The 21,110-nt window shown below is 39.5% G+C and overlaps 1 protein-coding gene across 1 annotated transcript; it reads left to right on the top strand.

Annotated features, from left to right (window-relative positions):
* The first annotated feature begins 7,592 nt into the window (after positions 1 to 7,592).
* On the top strand, positions 7,593 to 20,641 carry LOC121521184 (NLR family CARD domain-containing protein 3-like). Its single transcript, XM_041804940.1, has 10 exons — positions 7,593 to 7,681; positions 8,305 to 8,379; positions 11,593 to 11,671; positions 11,899 to 12,127; positions 13,230 to 15,030; positions 15,114 to 15,287; positions 15,470 to 15,643; positions 17,280 to 17,453; positions 19,882 to 19,928; positions 20,106 to 20,641. The coding sequence occupies exons 1-10, from the start codon at positions 7,593 to 7,595 to the stop codon at positions 20,639 to 20,641; spliced, it is 3,378 nt and encodes a 1,125-aa protein (XP_041660874.1).
* Positions 20,642 to 21,110: the final 469 nt, after the last annotated feature.

Raw genomic sequence — 21,110 nt, 5'->3', positions numbered from 1 at the left:
TTAAAATGTTGGAAATATCTGACTGTTACACTGGTTATATTTATTTTGTATCAGGGTTATAGGGCCCTATATATACTTTGCAAGTTATTCTGGGCCTCCAATTTCCCTTCATGTCTTTTTTTAAAAACATTTTTGCCAGTATGGATGTAAAATGGGTCCTTAATTGTATTTATTATGGTCTTTAGAAAGTCTTGAAAAGTCTTAAATTGACTTGTTGAAACCTGCAGAGACCCTGTTATCCATAACCTCGCCCCCTCTCGCACTCTCAGGTGTTCTTCCTCTCCCCACCTCGCTGTCCCACCTGCCCGCTTGACCACCATGGGCTCCAGAGCCTTTTGTCGCTCTGCTCCCAGACTTTGGAACTGCCTCCCATCAGACCAAGGTTGTTATAATTAACTAAAACTAACTAAATAAGTAAAAATAAAATTCAAAAATCATTGTGGTTAACTGAAAGTAAAAAAAACCCTAATCTTTACCAAAAAAAACCCCAAAAAACAACGAAATCTGAATAAAACTGTAATGTGCGCTCACAAAACTTACTAAAATAAAATAAACATGGATACAAAATATCTTTAGTTTTAGTCTTTGACACAACCATACTGACTGGCACCTTCACACAAGTCTGGGGAGTGTAAAATTGCCTGATCTGATTAAGACTTCACATAGTGGTAGTTTTATGGCTGGAACTGCATTCAAACATCATTTTTAAATACATAAATGATAAGTGAAGAGTAGCTTGTTTTAATATGTTTTTAAAAATGCCTGATGCTCACTCAGCCCCAACATCTAACAGTAAAAAACTAAAACTAACACTAAAACCAATAAAACTAAACTAAAAACGAAGCATTTTTTGCAAATGAAAACTAAACTAACAAACCAGCAGTCAAAGCTAATAAAAACTAAACTAAAATCGAACACAAAAAATGAAAACGAAATAAAAATAGACACTAATGAAAAATCCCAAACTATTATAACCTTGCATCAGACATCTGTAATATAAACTATCTCCATTTTCAAATCCCATCTTAAAACCCATCTTTTCAAACTGGCATATTCAGTCTGACTGATGTCTTTCAGTCTACCTACATGGTTTCATTCATTGTTTTAACTCATTGCTAACTTGTGTAACTTATGTACAGTGCTTAACAAATTTATAAGACCACCCTAACCCTAACTAAAGTAAGGTTTATGCCACAGCTGCCCTAAATTAACAGCATTGGTAATTACCAAAATCATTTTTTATGTTTCTGCAATGGTTAATACACCAATATGTGGAAGCTCTTTAACCCAAATGATATTTTTAATGCTAAAATATAATTATTATTGTTATCCATGATTTTTTTAAATTCACTGATTTACAAAAAAAAAAAAAAAAACCTGAAAAAATAGTAAAGCACATTATTATTTCTTGATTAATATGTCAAATTATAGTTATTTACTTGCATTCCTGAACAGAAAAAAAAATTTAGTGGTTGAATGTTATGCTTGATTAATTTCTGACTTCTCAGAGAAGCCCAGTGAGCAAATTTGGGTGTATTCAATTTGAAATTCCTCATTCCTGTTCAAAATGGTAAAACGTGGAGAGCTCACTGAAAATGAAAGAGTCCACATTAAAGCACTTCATGATGCTGGATGGTCTCTGAGACAAACATGACAGGTGGTCTAATACATTTGTTAAGCACTGTATATTTTGTGGACTTATTTATGTGTCTTGTTTTAACCTTTTCTTGTAAGGTGACCTTGAGTGCTTTGAAAGGCACATACAAATAAAATGAATTATTATTATTATTATTATTTTAAAAAGGCAATTGTTTTGAGGAAAAAGATTAAGAAGAATTCCTTCAATTTCAATTTCAATTTCAATTTCAATAGGGACTTGGCCAACCCTTTGTCAGTGCTCAGACCCTAATAATAGTAACTCATTCAACTCCAATTGCGCCCTTGCACCCTCAGTTGCTATGGATCCTTCCTCCCTGTGGGAGTGAGTTTGATATTTTTTCTCTACTTGTTGGCCCTTTGACTGACAGCCAGTCACCTGGCGCAGTGTAACTCACCTCTCACCCAACAAAAGCAAGGATTTTCCCAAACTTCCCATGACCCCCTGATATGATAAACAGTCTGGATAAATGATGGATGGATAGGTATGCTTGTATTTAGTGTTGCTACCTGTGAATTGTACTTACTATGCAAAGAAGCTCATTTATATATTTATTTATTTATTTTCTGTTTCACCTGTACAGGTTTAGTGACCGTAAAGGCTTTACAGTTGTTTTGTAAATATTACTTCACAGTCGTTGGGTGCCTGAATCTCTGTCTCTCTATGTCAGCCCTGCAACTGACTGGCGATCAGTCCAGGATGTACCCCACCTCTCGCCCAATGACAGCTGGGATAGGCTCCAGCCCCCATGACCCTAAACAGGATGAGTGTTGTAGAAAATGAGTGGATGGACCTCACAGCCATCATTTACATCCAGTGAAGGCGCCCCCTACAGGCTGATAAAAACACAGGTATAAGATTGTTCTGCATTGGCTTCACTGAAACTAGGAAACTGTACAGTACTTCTTTTAATCAGTCATCAGATTATTCATAGAGGGATTAATAAAATAAGTATAATACAAGAGGTAATCAAACTTAAATGACAGAATCTTTGTTAAAGTGATGATTCATATTTATTTGAGAGATTCTGTAAAAATAAACTACTGAATGACAGAAACTGACTCAAAGACTAAGTCATGTCCATGCTGACCAGATCACAGCCTCTTCTGGAAAAACAATAAATGCATTTATATGTATATACAGTCTGAATAATAGAGAAATACAGAACACATTATATTCTATACAGTTTTTTTGTTTAAGTGGTTGTCTGAAATTCTTTCATTGCAAACTTTTTTATTTTTTTCAGATTCTGTCAATTTATCATTTTGTTCGTATTTAGTTTGTATTTACAACAAAACGCTGTACAGATATTCTTCACATTCCATTTAAAGCTGTATATCTTATATAAAAGATGCTTTGAAAATAAAATTTTATCAGAATCATTATTGTTCTTGCTGTCAGTGTCAGTTTTCCTGTAATTTTCCATCCACTTACAGTCATTGATGAAAATATTGGCATCCCTGGAATTTTTCCAGAATATACATCTTTTCTCCCAGAAATTGTTGCAATTACAAATGTTTTAGGTATACATGTGTTCATTGCCTTTATGTGCATTGGAACAACACAAAAAAACCTGAAGAAAAAGACAAAATTGACATAATTTTACACAAAACTCAAAAAATGGGCCGGACCAAATTATTGGCACCCTTCTAAAACTGTGGGTAAATCATTTTATTTCAAGCATGTGATGCTCATTTAAACTCACCTGTGGCAGTAACAGGTGCTGGAAATCTAGAAATCACACCTGAAGCCAGTTAGAATGTCTAAAAGTTGACTCAACCTTTGTGTTGTGTGCCTGTGTGTGTCACACCAAGCATGGAGAAGAGAAAGAAAAGCCCAGAATTGTCTGAGGACTTAAGAAGCAAAATTGGGGGAAAATATGAACAATCTCAAGGATACAAGACCATCTCCAGAGATCTTGACATTCCTTTATCCACTGTGCGTAAAATAATCAAGAAGTTTATAACCCATGGAACTGTGGCTAATCTCCCTGGACGTTGACAGAAGAGAAAAATTGACAAAAGAATGCAACGGAGGATAGTTGGAATGGTGAATAAACATCCTTCTGGGAGAACATTTTGTGGACAGATGAGACTAAGGTAAAGCTTTTTGGAAAAGCATGTCATTCCACTGTTTACAGAAAACAGAATGAGGCCTGCAGAGAAAAGAACAGTACCTACGGTCAAACATGGTGGATCTGAAGTGGCCAGCAGTAAGTCCAGATCTAAATCCCATTGAACACCTATGGAGAGATCTCAGAACTGTTGTTGCAAGAACCACCCTTCAAATCTGAGAGACCTGGAGTAGTTTGCAAAAGAAGAGTGGTCCAAAATTCCAGTTGAGAGGTGTAAGAAGTTTGTTGATGGTTGTAGGAAGCGATTGGTTTCAGTTATTTTTTTCCAAGGGTGTGCAACCAAATATTAAGTTGAGGGTGCCAATCATTTGGTCCGGCCCATTTTTTGAGTTTTGTGTAAAATTATGTCAATTTTGTCTTTTTTCTTCAGATTTTTTGTGTTGCTCCTACGCATATAAAGGCAATGAACACATGTATACCAAAACATTTGTAATTGCAACAATTTTTGTGAGAAATGGTGTATTTTCTGGAAAAATTCCAGGGATGCCACTATTTTCGTCCATGACTGTAAATGAAATTAACCAAAAGTAAAAATCATCTCTTTATCTTTAAATCCTGACAACTATGGATGCTGGCAGCATTAAACATTTTCTACTGCACCTGCATGTGTTTAGTGTTTTAACAATGTTGTACTTCTGGCAGGCCTCCCTGTATGCACAATTAAAACTCTGCAATGATCCAAAATGCAGCAGCACATCTGGTCTTCAACCAACCCTTGATGGCATCACACTCCTCTGTTCATCTCTCTGCAGTGGCTTTGGCTCGTATCAAATTCAAAACTTTAGTCCCTGCTCACAAAGCAGTAGCTAAAACTGCTCCTGTTTACCCTCATCACCACTCTTTCTTGCCCACTATGCTCAGCCAGCGAAATCCGCCTGGTACTTCTAGCACATCAGGACTCTTAATTCACAAGCCCAACACTTCACTTCTGTTGTCCTTCAATGGTGGAATGAATTACCTAACTCCGTTCGATCCACAGAGACACTTTCTACTTTCAAGACAGAGCAACAGACCCAGCTCTTAATTGAACACCATGTACTTTGCTAGACTCTTCTCCACTGTTGTCCCCAGTGGTAGAATGAGTCTTAAACCAGCCTTATACCTTATGACTTTTCTTTCAGTTTCAAAGTCACAGACAAAAGTCCAAAGTCGGAGTAAAATCATGGGAGTCCTTCTAAAGTTGTAGCTCGCTCCCATTGTCTCAGTTGTTAGGTGTAAGGTGGTCATAGGCCTTGATTTTTGGCTTTACGATAATATCAAATGTATTTGATATTGCTCATAAGTGTTAAGTCTAATTGTATGCAAATTGTGTTTCTCAGTGACGCAATAGTCGTCAACAACCAATGGCAGCTGGTGTTGTGTATGAGCACGTTAATTCACTTCATTCTTCAAAATATTAACGTGAGCGTTCCAGAGCCGCTGAATGTCCGGACAGAACTCAAGAGACTGAAAAAGTTATTTGCTTAGAGCTGCAGTCAGATCTCTGCACCCGAGTGTTTGTGTGCTTCGTCTGTTAATTCATTCCAGGCTGACAGGATGAAGGTACGGTAATCCTCCACTGGGATTTTCAAAGTCCTGATTAGTTTGTTTCTGTGTTGAGACGACTCGCGTTTTTGTACGGTATTTTTATTCTGAAGTATTTCTGGGATAGTTCCTCAGTTGTTGCAGTAACATACAAAGTTATTTTGGTGTTTAACTTTCCTTTTGATGTAAATTATGAAAAGATATGATTCTTAGAATAATTTAAAAACCTGTCTTTTACTCTTTCACACGGGGATAATTTCATTTTTTAGCAGTACTGCCCTATTTTATAGGATTAACCATTTTATCATTAATCAAAATAATAAATATGATTGCCTTAAACCTCTTTGTAGTTACAATTTTCTTCTTTTTATTTTTTCACAATTGAACATGAAGCCACATCTCTGTTAAATCTTTACACTTGTGTGTAAATTTTGTACTGTCTTGGGAAGATTCCTAAAAGGAGCCCTGCATGTTAAATGTGCTTATATTTTAAAATAACAAGTCTTCTATAAATGTTGTAAAAAGAAACATACCAGACTTCAACATTTTTTATTCAATTTAAAAACAGATTCCCTGGTAGGCTGCCAGTGTTTTTGCTGTTCAATACCCCGCCTCTCGCCAAATGACAGCTGGGATAGGCTCTAGCCCCCCTGCGACCCCCAATGGGATAAGCGACATAGAGGATGGATGGATGGTTGAACATTTTCAAAAATTTGGGTTGCAATTTCTCTGAAGGAGGTGGTGTTGACTCCTGATGCCTGACACTGATGTATATGATACATGAGTTTTACTTTTTGAATTGAATTACTAAAATAAATAAACTTTTTGATAATATTCTAATTTACTGAAATGCACCTGTAGTTTTTACCCAACCTGAAAGATTCTGGGCTTTGAAGAAAACATTTGGTGTTGTCCCACAAGCCACCCCCTCGCTCTGCTTATGCACAGCATACCATCAGTGTGAGTGTGGTGTGATAACAGAGATTTGACCTGCAGTGAAAGGCCTTTTGACTGGTCTGAAGATGTGTAACACACTGATAAGTTCCAGTCCCTTCACCATGTACTGATTAGACTCTTTTTAGACAAACTGTGATGTAATAAATGCTGTAACGTTAGACCTTAATAAGCCCCCTGATAAGGGTCTTTTCTGTTTGTTAATGTTTGACTGCAGTTGTACAGGTGGTTCTTTGAAAACCTCCTGCTGTGAATTCTTGTTCTTTCTCTGATGGGTTTCTTGATTGAACTTCAGGATTAAATCAAATTCACTCATCAGCTTCATGCAGCTTCACAGGCAGAGGGTAATGTAACCATTTTTATTATATTTGTGAGAATGGAGCTGAGATTGGTGCAGATTAGAGTGGTGCTTTGTGTGACTTTGTTGTCTGATTTATGATTTATTTAATTCCACAGGTTGGATTTATTACAGTATTCTTTATATTTATTTCAAAGGGTATTTCACCAGTCAGATGGGAATAATTCATGTTAATACTGCATTTCTACTATCCACTGTTGCTAGCCTTATGAAGAACTTGAAGAGCAGACTCTAATCTTACAAACATATTAATTTGAAACAAACTTTACAAAATGCAATGTACCGTGATAAAAAGGCATCAGATTTGTATGTTGGTTTGAAATAATAAAAAAATAATTATTGGAACAAAGTTGTGTTTGTAGAAACAGTTGAATAAATGGAGGATTCTGGTGCTTTAAACACCTTTTGCATTAGTTTTAGTTTTTTGTATTGTTATGTTTGTCAGTTTGAAGTTATTTCACTGACCATTGTAGGATTTTTTTCTTTAGGGTACTAAGAATTTTGTCCATGTGTGTTTAGCTGCTGAGACAGTTTTCTAAAATGATTTTTCATATTTTGAGGAGTGGTCAGAAGTTCCCATTTCAAAGTCTTAGTTTTTAAACTGACCTGCTGTCCTGTGCACCCTAAACTTACCTGGTCTAAGATTTACTTAGATGTTGTTCGAATCATAACTATTTTTTTCTCAGTGATTTTAATCCAACTGATATTTTTGAAGACAAACTAAAGTAATTTTGACACAAAAGAAATAAACTGCCCTTAAATGTTCTCTCCTGTAAGCACAGAGAGCAGCTGAGGGTTTGTTCTTAAGGCATCCTCAGTAGAAATCTTCATAAGCATGTGTATCTTTGGTGCCCTCTTGTGGCAGAACCAGGAACAATGCTGTAAGAAGCAGTGTGTCTATGTGAACTAAAGCTTGCTGTATTAAGTAAAAATGTTCTTGTTTGTTTGAAGGTGGATGATCTGCGATGGATTATTATGATGACAGAGAAGAGGAAGTCCATCCCTCTAAATCGGCTCTGTATGAGGAAGATTACAGCCGTTTCAGAGCTAAGAGGTGAGACGAAGATCTCTAACTGTCCATGATTCCTTATGTCAGTCTTCCCATCACTAGCCTATCATTATTCACACTCGACGCTGTGTGTTGAAGCATAGAGCACAAACTCAGACCCCACTATGTGCTACTTGGACCAAAACCTGACCCCAGCTGTATGTCCCTCAGCAGTGACTGGTCTAAGGGTGGAGATATGGTTTTTTGTGATAAGCAGCACTCTAGTGTTGAAAGGTAGGAATGTAAAATTATCAGCTGTCTCCTGTTAGTTTTGTAGGCCTTTCAATGCTGGTTCAAGAAAATGTCAAAACAATGTGAACTGACTGGAGTCCATCTTTCCTTCTTCAAACAGACATGGACCTTCTCCTAGTGGTGTGTCTCTGAAGAGTGAGCGGTCTATTGCTCAACCTCTAGCCTTCAGAGATGGGCACCAGTCTGCTGATCATGAGTAAGAAGTTAAATCTGAATATTATGACCTCATGTTTTTGGCATTTTTCTTGTTTTGTGAATGTGCAGATGTGATCAAAGAAAACAAACCTGCATTCAAAACCACTGAAATTCTGATGCTGGTTTGAGAAAATCTAAAACAGTGTGAACTGACAGGACTCCAACTTTACTTTGTTTTACAGACGTGGACCTTCTCCCAGTGCTTTGTCTCTCAGCAGCGACTGGTCTAAGGATGGACGTGTGGATTTTCGAGGAAGGTAGGACTGTAAAACATTCATCTCTCTGCTGAGATTTTAATCATTTCTTCATATCACTTTGAGTTCTTGACATTTTGTTTGTTTTGAAATTTTGAAAATGTAAGGAAATGACTGAGCCCGGGATTTAAAATACAAATGAACAAAGAACAGAAGATGTCTTTGTTCACCACGCTGAAGAAGACCGCAAGTCAAAATATGTCTTTTGTGGCTACTGGCTTGCTTAGAAAAAAAACTGCTTGAAAGTGACATTTTTAAGTGCTGACTCCTCAGCTTTTAAGTCTTTGTTGTCCTGTATTTAAGAAGTTTATTGTTGGGCTGTGCTATTTTCTTGCTCTATGTATGATCTGGTGTTTCTCATATGTGGAACTTGTCTTGTTGCCATCTTGGCCAGGACTCCCTTGTAAAAGAGATTTTTGCAACTCAATAGAAATGCTCCTGTTGAAATAAAGGTTAAAAAACAGGACTATTTTGATGCTGGTTTGAGAAAAAAAAAGAGGACAGCCATTCAAAACACCAATATTTTGATTTTGGTTTAAAAGCTTAAAAACTCTGTGAACTGACTGGAGTCCATCCTTCCTTCTTCAAACAGACGTGGACCTTCTCCTAGCGGTGTGTCTCTCAAGAGTGACCGGTCTATTGCTCAACCTCTAGTCTTCAGAGAAGGACACCAGTCTGCTGATCATGAGTAAGAGGTCTAATCTGTCCTGTATAGTGAACTCATGTTTTTGGCCTTTTTTTGTAAATTTAAGATGTGAACAAAAAAGAGCCCAGCATTTTGGTTTAAAATAGGAGCTTCAGTCTAATGATCAGAGGTAATTACCACAGGTAAATTATTAACAGACAGGACTCAAACAATTGTTGTAGACCAGAGGTTCTCAGCCTTTTCAGCCATGACCCCCAAAAATAAAGGTACCAGAGACTGGGCCCCCCCCCACTGTACCTGAAAGGTTGAACGCAGCCATGAACAAGAACAGTCATGTGGAGACAAGGCCGCCCATAAAGAGGGATAAAGGGGGAGGTTTCTGGGACCCAGCCAAACTGGGGGCCCATGGAGGGCAGGAAAATCATGGTTCATTGTGAAGTTAAGCTGTGAAAACCATATTTTATATTTGACCTAAATAATACCCACTCTTATCAAAGTGTAGTATATAGCCTTCTTAAAGTGAGAATAAGTTTTGTTAAAAATATACATAAAATCGGTGAAAAAAATACTTAAAATAGCCAAAAATGGCAAAAGATTTTTAAAGAACATAAAGGGGTAAAAAGTGGCAAAAAATAACCGAAAATGGATTAAATTGGTAAAAACAGGCACAAAAAGTGGTAAAAGGGGATTAAAAAGTGGCTGAAAGGGCTTTAAAGTGCAAAAACTTGGGATAAATTATGTAGACTGGGATGAGAAATTGATATAAACTGGTGAAAATGGGATAACTGTGGTAAATGGGGTAAAAGAGGTGTAAACAGTGGTTAATAGTGGGAATCATGAGGCAACAATAGGCAGAAAATGGCAAGAATTAGTTTAGAAGTGACAAAAACAAGCAGAAAAAAGTGGTGGAAAGGGTTTAAAATTGACACAAATGGGTTTTAAGTGGCAAAATTGTTCTAAAATTGGCAAAATTTGTGTTAAAAAGTGATGAAAAGTGACTACAGTTTGGTAAAATTGGTGGAAAGTGGCTACAGTGTAATTTCAAAAAGTATTCTTTTTTTAAAGGTCTCTAGCGACCCCTTCTCAGTGTCTCGTGACCCCAAATGGGGTCCCGACTCCAAGGTTGAGAACCTCTGTTGTAGACAATGTAAGGTCTATCTTCAAGGTGATCAGCAAAGGAGTCCCTCAGGGATCAGTTTAGGGTCCGCTTCTATTTACATCAAATATTGATTACATGGCAGAAAAATTAAAGTACTGTAAAGTTCATCTTTACGTAGATGATACAATGTTATATTCCTCAGCATTCCCAGTGTCAAACTTTGTCTTAGTCTGATTTTAATGTTTTCCAACAACTCTATGAGAAAATATGTTTTTTAATGGCAGAGCACTGACCATCTTGATGTCACCTTGTATACATTAAATAATGCAAAAATTGAAAATTGAATTGGGTATGAGGCCAGATCAGGATCTGTTGTTTAGGCCTCACATCTCAAATTGAATAAGGAGGAACACATCAAGAGTATTTGGTCAGTGGGTAAACAAATAAAGTTCAATTCTGTTGATCCAAGGTGAAAGCTTTACTAGAAATAGATTCTTACTGTTCTTGATTCAGCTCAGCAGTTATCAGTATTTCACGTCTGTAAACTCTGTGTTTTTATCAGGCCTGTCCCGGTGATACCTGTCTACCGCACACACAATATCCAACCAGGTAAAGAGACCACTGAAGAGATTTCTATGCAGTATGAATGTATAGATTGATGTCTTTACTCTTCATTAATGGCACTGAAAACTTAAATCTCGAATACATGGGAAAACAGTGCCATGAAAAAGTATTTGCCTGTTTTCTGATTCCTGACTGTTTTTTTACATATTTATCACACTTAAATGTTTTGGATTGTCAAACCAGTTTTAGTATCTCACAAAGACAACCAAAGTAAATACAAAAATGCAGTTTCTAAATTATTATTTCATTTATTAAGGGATAAAAAATCCAAACCTATCCAGCCCTATGTGAAAAAGTAATTCCCCTTGTTAAATCATGAGTTCACTGTGATTAACCACAGTTCTTGGAAAGCTGAGTTCAGTTTCAATGGCCACACCCAGGCCTGATTACTGCCATCATTGTCATGTACTGAACTCTGGTCAGGACATGACCAACCAGCATGTGCTCTCATACCTGATATGAAAAATATAGTGTTTTAAAGATTATTATTATTATTTTTTTTTTTAGCATTTTTGCCTTTTTTAGAGAGGACAGCCAAAGAGAGACAGGAAATAGAGTGAGGCTAAAAAAAGGCCAAAACCGGAAATCAAACCTGTGGCCAGCACTTTGAGGACTATGACCTCAGCATAGCCTGCTCTATCAGTTGAGCTGCACCACACTGGACAAATAATACTTCAATGCAATAGTTATTAAAATGGCCTAAATATGTCAACACATGCAAACAGGTAATGAATGATTGGAGAACTAGGGTATATGTGGACTGCAGGCCGATAATTTCAGGATCTATAAGAAGTTAGAGTGTGTGCCATCCTTGCATATATTACATTATATTGATGTTTTTCCCCAGGGGTCAGCCTACGAGATCAGAGGTTCCCTCTGTCCTTTCTCCCCAGCATGATCCAACAGAGCTGGACTCCATATCTAAGGTGTGTAAATATCTACAGATTGTTTGTGCTTACTATGAAGCAGATATGAGTTTAAATTGCTGATATGTTTCTTGGATCTTCTCAGCCTTCATTGTGTTGTTATTTCATTGACTGTATCACATTTATGATGGTCAGAAGTCTGTAAGGATAGATATCTCACAGTGAGCTAGACTTCAGATCTGATGACGACTTCTACAAGCTAAAGTTTACATAATGCTCTGTTCCAGCTCCTTGAGGAGAAAATTGTCTGTTATGTGAAGGACGAGCTGAAAAAGATCCAGAAAATTCTGAGTCTAGACAACCAAGAATGCTTAGAGAGTAGCGGAGAGGATGACAAAGTTTTGGACGCTGCAGAGGAGAAGCAGAGGCGGAGCAGCAGAGAGGCTTTTCAAAGGATCGCTCAGTACTTCCTGAGGAAAATGAAGCAGGTGGAGCTGGCTGACTGTCTGCTCAACGGTAAGAGGATTTTAACAGATTTAATATGATGGAAAATGGAGGAACCAGAGAACAGGTTAAAAAAATTCTGGTAATACTTAATTTAAAGGGGTTTGCATTAGATTGACGTGACATCGCCATAATCAAGTTATGACACCTGACCATACACTCTTTTCAAATTTGTGTCTCATAATTTTGACTTTGTACCTTGTAATTATGACTTTTTACCTCACGATTTTGACTTAATACCTCGTAATTTGGTTTTTTAACTCATTTTTTTTTTACTTTCTATCTTGTAATTTTGACTTTTTATCTCATAATTTTGACTCTTTATCTCATAATTTTGACTCTTTATCTCAGAATTTTGACTTTCTATCTCATAATTTCGACTTTTATCTCGTAGTTTTAACTTTAGTTCCAAAATTTGAGTTTGTATCTCAAAAGTTTGACTTTTATCTCATCATTTCAACTTTTTATTTCTTAATTCTGACTTTTTATCTCATAATTTTGGCTTATCGTACAATTTTTTTGTCTCATAATGATGATTTTTTTTTCTCATAATTGTGACTTAGGATTCTTCTTCTTTTTTTTTTTTAGAAGTGCCTAACTTTCATATTGTTATTGTTTAAGTGACTAAATGGGCTTCCATAGTTAAAAGATAAAACTAAAGAATATTTTTTTTCAATTTTGATTATCACATCTCCTATGACAGGTCAAGTTGGCATTACAAACACACAGGGTAGTTTTTTGTTTTGGTTAAGACAATGATTTCTAAGGCAATGTCAACTTTGCATGTAAGTTGACATAATTTACTGAAAGAAACTTAATGGCATCATTGATAAATGTTCTTAAAGCTTTTATTATGTGTAGGTGTCATGACATGATAGTGACATTGTCATGTCAGTCTTATGCATACCCCTTCAAATAAAGTGCTGCGAAAAAATCTGATGTTATTATGAAGGAGCCATTGGTGTCAGAGCTTTAAACTGTGGGAAACTATTCAAAACTGATGTGGTGTAGAGATTCCAGAAAACAAAAAAATGACCAGACATATTTCCCAAGTTTAAATCAATAAGACTAATTTAATCTGTACCTTAATAAAAACATCATTGTTGTCCTTTAGGAACTGGTGGTGCAAAGTGCAAACGTAAGCTGAAGTCTAACCTGAAGAAGAAGTTCCAGTGTGTGTTTGAGGGGATCGCTAAAGCAGGAGACCCAACCCTTCTGAATGAGTTCTACACAGAGCTCTACATCACAGAGGGAGAGACTGGTGAGGTCAACGATGAACATGAAGTTAGATGGATCGAAACAACATCCAGGAAACCATACAGACCAGAAACAACCATCAGACAGGAAGACATATTTAGAGGCATACCTGGAAGAGATGAACCAATCAGAACAGTGATGACAAAGGGCGTGGCTGGCATCGGGAAAACAGTCTTAACACAGAAGTTCACTCTGGACTGGGCTGAAGGCAAAACCAACCAGGACATCCAGTTCACCTTCCCATTCACTTTCAGAGAGCTGAATGTGCTGAAAGAGAGAAAGTTCAGCTTGGTGGAGCTTGTTCATCACTTCTTCAATGAAACCAAAGAAGCAGGACTCTGCAGGTTTGAACAGTTCCAGGTGGTGTTCATCTTTGACGGTCTGGATGAGTGTCGACTTCCTCTGGACTTCCACAACAACCAGATCCTGACTGATGTGAAAGAGTCCACCTCAGTGGATGTGCTGCTGACAAACCTCATCAGGGGGAACCTGCTTCCATCTGCTTGCCTCTGGATAACCTCACGACCTGCAGCAGCCAATCAGATCCCTCCCGAGTGTGTTGACCTGGTGACAGAGGTCAGAGGGTTCAGAGACCCTCAGAAGGAGGAGTACTTCAAGAAGAGATTCAGAGATGAGGAGCAGGCCAACAGAATCATCTCCCACATCAAGATATCCAGAAGCCTCCACATCATGTGCCACATCCCAGTCTTCTGCTGGATCACTGCTAAAGTTCTGGATTACACACTAAAGAGTGAGGAAAGAGAGCTGCCCAGATCCCTGACTGAGATGTACATCCACTTCCTGGTGGTCCAGACCAAAATAAAGAAAATCAAGTATGATGGAGGAGCTGAGACTGATCCACTCTGGAGTCCAGAGAGCAGGAAGATGATTGAGTCTCTGGGAAAACTGGCTTTTGAGCATCTTCAGAAAGGAAACCTGATCTTCTATGAACCAGACCTGATGGAGTGTGGCATCGATATCAGAGCAGCCTCGGTGTACTCAGGAGTGTTCACACTGATCTTCAGAGAGGAGAGGGGACTGTACCAGGACAAGGTGTTCTGCTTCGTCCATCTGAGCATTCTGGAGTTTCTGGCTGCTCTTCATGTCCATCAGATCTTCACCAACTCTGGAGTCAACCTGATGACAGAGAAACCAACGCCAGCTTGGATCCCTAAAAACGTGATAGACAAACCAAAGCTTCATCATCTCCATCAGACTGCAGTGGACCAGGCCTTACAGAGTCCAAACGGGCACCTGGACTTGTTCCTTCGCTTCCTCCTGGGTCTTTCACTCCCAGACAATCAGATCCTCTTCCAAGGCCTGCTGAGACAGACAGGAAAGAGCTCAGAGGCAAATCTGAAAACAGTCCAGTACATCAAGACAAAGATCAATGAGAGTGTGTCTGCAGAGAAGAGCATCAATCTGTTCCACTGTCTGAATGAACTGAACGATTGTTTTCTAGTGAATGAGATCCAACAGTCCTTGAGATCAGGACGTCTCTCCACAGATAAACTGTCTCCTGCTCAGTGGTCAGCCTTGGTCTTCATCTTACTGTCATCAGTAAAAGATCTGGATGCATTTGACCTGAAGAAATTCTCTGCTTCAGAGGAGACTCTTCTGAAGCTGCTGCCAGTGGTCAAAGCATCCAACAAAGCTCTGTAGGTGGATAAATCAAACACTAATTTATAAGTTCATGACAAATTAAACACTTTGTGCAAGCTAATCACTCATTCTTCTTCAGGCTGAGTGGATGCAAGCTGTCAAAAAGCAGCTGTGAAGCTCTGTCTTCAGTCCTCAGCTCCCAGTCCTCCAGTCTGAGAGAGCTGGACCTGAGTCACAATGACCTTCAGGATTCAGGAGTTGAGCTTCTGTCCTCAGGACTAAAGAGCCCACACTGCAAACTGGAAACTCTCAAGTCAGTTTCAGTCTGTTTTTAAAGTTTCACACTGTCCAACATCTTTTTGTAGTAAATTTACTTCCACATGATCATGATGTTTCTCAGATTATCTGTGAGGACACAGATGTAACCACATTCAGTCAGTTCCTCAAGGCTGACTCACATATAAACATTTACGGATAAATGCCATTTCTTTCAAGGTTGAGTGGATGCAACCTGTCTGAGAGAAGCTGTGAAGTTCTGTCTTCAATCTCCAACTCCGGGTCCTCCAGTTTGAGAAAGCTGGACCTGAATGACAATGACTTGCACAATGCAGGACTGCAGCATCTGTCTGCTGGGCTGGACAGCCCTCACTGCAAACTGGAATCTCTCAGGTCAGGATCCAGGTCTTTTTATCTACCTACCTTACATACCTTTTTGGGAAAATGGTGGTTGGAGTCAGAAACAGGGATGCAAGAGTTGGGCATGTGGACAAGGAGCTCCAAGCTAGACTTGAGCCCTAGGCCAGAAAGGATATGTAGTCAATTCACTGATGTCTTGGTCTACACTGGGCTTTCCTTCCAATTTGAATGATACAAGAGACCACGGGCCCTAACCTGTGTCTGAGCTCCTCACCCTATTTCTAAGGCTGAGCCCAGCTAATCTTCAGGGGAAAATTGTAGCTCAAGTCACTATAGGTGATTGCTGGAGCATAACCTGACATGGCACACTGACTGCTCCAAATATCCGTTGTATGGATGTTCTTCACAGTCATCTGGATCATCAACAGTCATCAACTTAGGTACAAAACTCCCATAAAAAGCATTTGGGAAGGGCAGGAATTTTCAAAATATTCTCTCAAGGTGATTGGAGCAACATTCGGTCTGTCACATTCATGATGGGACAATCAGAGTGACAAAACAAAATGACATTGTGTGCATGTGCTAATTTTGAGCTGACAGGCTACTGCTGCCATAAATTGTTAATGGCGATGCTCCTCAGTAGATAAAATTGATGTCAAGGCTGGTCGGGAGACATGCAAGAACATTTTCAGTGTGGCTCTTTACTCTTGTTTTAAAAAGGAATGTGCACCAGTTCCAATTAAACTGCCTCTTTCCTACAGCCACATCCTATGCTGTGGCTAAGTCCGAGCTAATCACTCCACTAGCAGCCAATGTATACAACCACTGACAGTACAACTAACCACTACCCTGTAACTCTCATACAGTAATGCCAAAGCAGGTTCAAAAGTGCAAAAACATCTTTCTCATCATTAAGAGCTATTAGTGTTGTTTTTATTCTTCATTTCATGCAGAAACATGGCCAAGTTCTGGTAAAATTAAAGCTATCCTAGAGCTATATCCGAGCTAATCACTGCACTGGAGGCAGCTTTTGCAAACGGCTTTGGGTAAAACTAAACCCCACCCATCCCAATCCCCCAGTCATGGTTAGCATTTCTCCACTCCCGAGCAGAGCCAGGGCCAAACCAGTAATGTGTTTGCCAAATATTTTTGGGGCAAATAGAAAGCTTCCCCAACTATCAATGCTGCAGCCCTCAGAGCGTCCAGATACCTGTCTGCTGCTTCTAGAGACCCCTGGGCTAGCCAAGTCCAAAAGGCTTCCTTCATCTGCCTTATAGTTTCCATGCAGCTATTGTCCACCATTGGGCTGTTGGGTTGCTGCTGTGACAGGTAATGAAAGTCTTCTGGCCACATCTCCAAGCTTTTAAAAGACTATCCTGCCTCCATGCTCCAAACCTCTCCTGAAAGACACAAGAAATTCTTCAGGGGATAGGGGCTTCTGCCAGATGTCCCTACTTTATTCTCAATACCTATTTTAATATAGTCTATTGTAAAGAAGAAAATGGTCAGTTTTATGATTTGCATCAATGACTTCAGTTATGATGTATTTCAGTTCATTTTTTTTCATGATTGCATGTTTTCCAACGAGTGCACATGCTCACATGGTGAAAACCACCATCTGTTGGATATCCACAATCACTAAACTGACTATATTTTTTTCTGTTTCCAGTCTGGCAGGCTGTCTGATCACAAAGAAAGGCTGGGATTCTCTGCTCTCAGCTCTGAGTTCCAACCCTTCCCATCTACGAGAACTGGACCTGAGCTACAATCACTTAATGAGCTCAAGAACGAAGCTGCTGTTTGAAGTAGTTGAGGATTCAAACTGTAGACTGGACACTCTCAGGTAGGAATGAATAAGAGCTCACTGTCTAATGTACAATCATGTTATTTACTTCACTTTTTTATGGCTTCCTAATTTAACTACTAAGGCTAAGAAACCAAAGGGTGTTTTCAGACAGACATGATTCTGGTTCTGGCACTGGTTCTATCCTGTAGTCTCAGAACCTTGGTGCTTTCTGGCGAACCAGCCTGTGTTCACACCAGTTGAATCAGAATCAAAGAGGGAGGACATGATGGACATGTATAACCACCTCCTGCTCCACTTTTGCCCAAGTCTTTCATGCAGTCCCGGTATTCCTTTTTCAGTTTCTTGAGTCAATCAATTATTTGGTCTGGTGTTCAGGTGAACCCAGCCTTTGCCATCTCTTCCGCAAGTTCGGCATATAATGTGCTCTTCCTTGTTCTTCTCTTCAGCTTCACCTGGATTTCTGTCAATGCCCAGATCACAACCAAACATTTTGTCTCCCCAGCAGACCACTTTTTCATTTTTTTCTGCTCATTTTCACAACCTAGAATGTAACACGCCCACTGATGATGAACACGGTTCCCAAGAAAGTACCAACAATTTTTAGTTCCAGCTGAGAACCAACTTTTCAGGTTAAGAACAAATTTTTTCCCAGTTTGAATGCAAGTTTAAATTTAGGTTCAGGAACTGGAACCGACACGGACCCTGCCAGTCTGAAAGACCTAATAGAGATCCGATCATATAAAGACAAGTTTAATGAACAAAAGTGTCCAATCAAAAATGCAAGTGTTGATAGCTCACAGAACTAAAAAGTGCTGGTCAAACAGCATAAAAAAGAGATGATAGGAAAATCTGACCAGGCAGTTGGTCATTAGAGTCCCCATCCCAATCGTTCCCTAAGACTGCTTGAGAAAAACCAACTGATGAGAAAAAAATATAAAAAAATGGACAACTGGTAATCTACAGCCCAAACTTAAGTATAAGTTCCATCAGTTTAGACATGTGTGGGGGAAGGTAGAGAAGGAAGATAAGCTGCTTGGATAAAATGACAAAGACAAAGGAAAATTCCTGTTCATCAAAAGGGCAACTAGATTTGATCGAGGTTCTTGACAACGTCTTGCCTCTCCTCTAAAAGGTGTGTTCATTTCTAGGAATTTATAGCCTCTGTTGACATGTAAACAAGTCAATGATCTGGGTGGTCACCTTAGAGTCGTTCACAGCTGAGTCACTTGGGTCACCTGAGAGTCGTGGCAGAGTTGTTGGCCTGGTTTCACCTGAAGGCATGTCCTCCTGGGCCTCTTCTGGTTTGCCATGTCAGCATGATGTTGGGTCCTATGATCCAGCGTAAAAGCATTGTTTGGATTGGTGAAAGAAATCCAAGGCTGCATTGAACGTAGAGGATAAGAGGTGTCTTAAGGCCGGTTTAGACTACACGATTTTTTTGGTCATTCACGATGGCACCATGTCAGACTATGCGACCAAATCTTGTCTCGTCTTGGCGGAAAGCCTGGCCACACTACAAGAGTGATCCTGACCGCTCACTGTATGATGACATCACCAGCGTCTCTGTGACTGAGTGCGAGTTCACAGGTTGTCGGGGGCGGGCCAAAGAGTGTCAATAACTCTGCAACAGAAGCGCTCTGTGTGATTGTAGCGGTCTTTTGCTTGTAAAAAAGTAAAATGAGAAACAACTATAGATTGGATTATGGATAAGAGTTATGGATGTATCAAAAGGAGGAAAAATGGACTGGCTCTCCTTCAGAGAGAACTAAAAGTATACATGTGATAATGTAAATAAAATAAAATGTACACATTAGTTTTAGGGAATGAAAGGGGATAAAGTGGTAAATCTTGTTAATGATGCAAAGATAATGAGCAAATGTTCTCCTGTTGGTAGACGTCAGGATTCACGTCGTTGACGTCAGGTCAGGGTGTCAAACTGGACGACGATGTATGAAAAATTCTGACATGCTAGTCTTGTTGAACCATGGTCATGGGGCGTCTTGGATGCGTCGTTAATTATGTCACACTACAAGACTGTTTGTCATTCCTGACGCTCTAAATCGGGCCCGGGTTTTGACAATGAGCTGCAACGTTGCAGTTGGACTTAAATCTGGCGGAATTCGTGTAGTCTGAGCCTTAAGTCCACCACTTCTGTTCAGGGATATTTTTTTTAGCTTGACATAGACGGCTTCCTTGCCACCTTTCTCAAACCAGTGATCCTCTGAGAGAGATGTGTGGTCAACTGAGGCTATAAGTTCCAACTTTGGCCCCAGTCTCATTAGAAATGAAGAAGCCCTTTTGGAGTAAAGGCAAAACACCTTCAAGAACCTTAATTAAGTCCAGCTACCCCCTTGATATTCTGGATGAATGAGAACCTACACAGACTTCTCTGTCTGAAGTAGACTGCTTCATGTTGAACATCATGTTGGACAGAAAATCATTCTTTCTGTGTTTCTTCCTCCAGTGTGGACCACGGTGGAGAGCACAGGCTGATACCTGGCCTGAAGAAGTGTAAGTGTGGAATCAGATTGGTATAATGGAGTGCACAGTCTAGACCTGTCCTCCTTGGCTAACATTGGTTACGAATTTGTGCTATACAAGTAAAGATTGACTAATTTCCCTGAATAAAACCTTCAGGTGCGTGGGATGATAACCTGCTGCTGCGTTGTGTCTTTTTCTCTCCATCAGATTTCTGTGAACTCACCCTGGACTCAGACATGGCACACAGACGCCTCAAACTGTCAAAAGACAAGAAGACGGTGACTCGGGTGAAAGAGGATCAGCCATATCCTGATCACCCAGACAGATTTGACTTCTCTCCTCAGCTGCTGGGCAAAGATGGTCTGACTGGTCGTTGTTACTGGGAGGTGGAGTGGAGAGGAAGTGTCTATATCTCAGTGACTCACGTAGGAATCAGAAGGAAAGGAGACAGCGCCGACTGTGTGTTTGGACGGAATGATCACTCCTGGAGTCTCATGTGCTCTAATGTTGGTTTCTCTGTCTATCACAACAACAGAGAAACTCAAGTTCCTTTCTCCTTGTTCCCTGTCCCTAACAGAGCAGCAGTGTATGTGGACTGTCCCTCTGGCTCTCTGTCCTTCTACTGCGTCACCCCTGACTCTCTGATCCACCTCTACACCTTCAACACCACATCTGCTGAACCCTTCTATCCCGGGTTTACACTCTGGTCTTATGATTCCTCAGTGTCTCTGTGCTCTCTGTGAGATACTTTCTGCAAGGCTACTGCAAAGACAGTTTGTTTCTTGCTCCCTTCATTGGGTACATTTGCTGCATCAAAGTAAAAGACAGTTGATTTTAGACATTTATTAATCACATGGGCAGTAAGTAGAAGGTGTTCTGCCATATTTCAGCTTTGATTCATCAAGTTTCCTCTGAGATTTGTCTGGAGGTTGCAAGGCTCAGCAACAGATCAGAATAAAACTTCATGGTCCCAGGTCTCCTGCAAAAAGGACGACAGACACATCATGCCAAACTGCTGGAAATATCTACAGGAAGTTGCAATATTCAAAACAAGAGTACTTTGAGACGGTTGCCACAAGACAGTAGTCTCCAGCCAAAATGGCAGACAGTCCTCAAGAATTCCAGCTGTTTAGAACAACTCCCAGACATTTGCTTTAGATAGCCATATATGACCGGTAACCTGCATTTAACGGCAGCAAAAACTGAAACCCT

The sequence above is a fragment of the Cheilinus undulatus genome, linkage group 14 (genome assembly GCF_018320785.1).
Source record: "Cheilinus undulatus linkage group 14, ASM1832078v1, whole genome shotgun sequence".
NCBI lineage: Eukaryota > Metazoa > Chordata > Actinopteri > Labriformes > Labridae > Cheilinus > Cheilinus undulatus.
The sequence above is the reverse complement of the archived record's forward strand: the minus strand, read 5'-3'. Positions and strand labels throughout refer to the sequence as shown.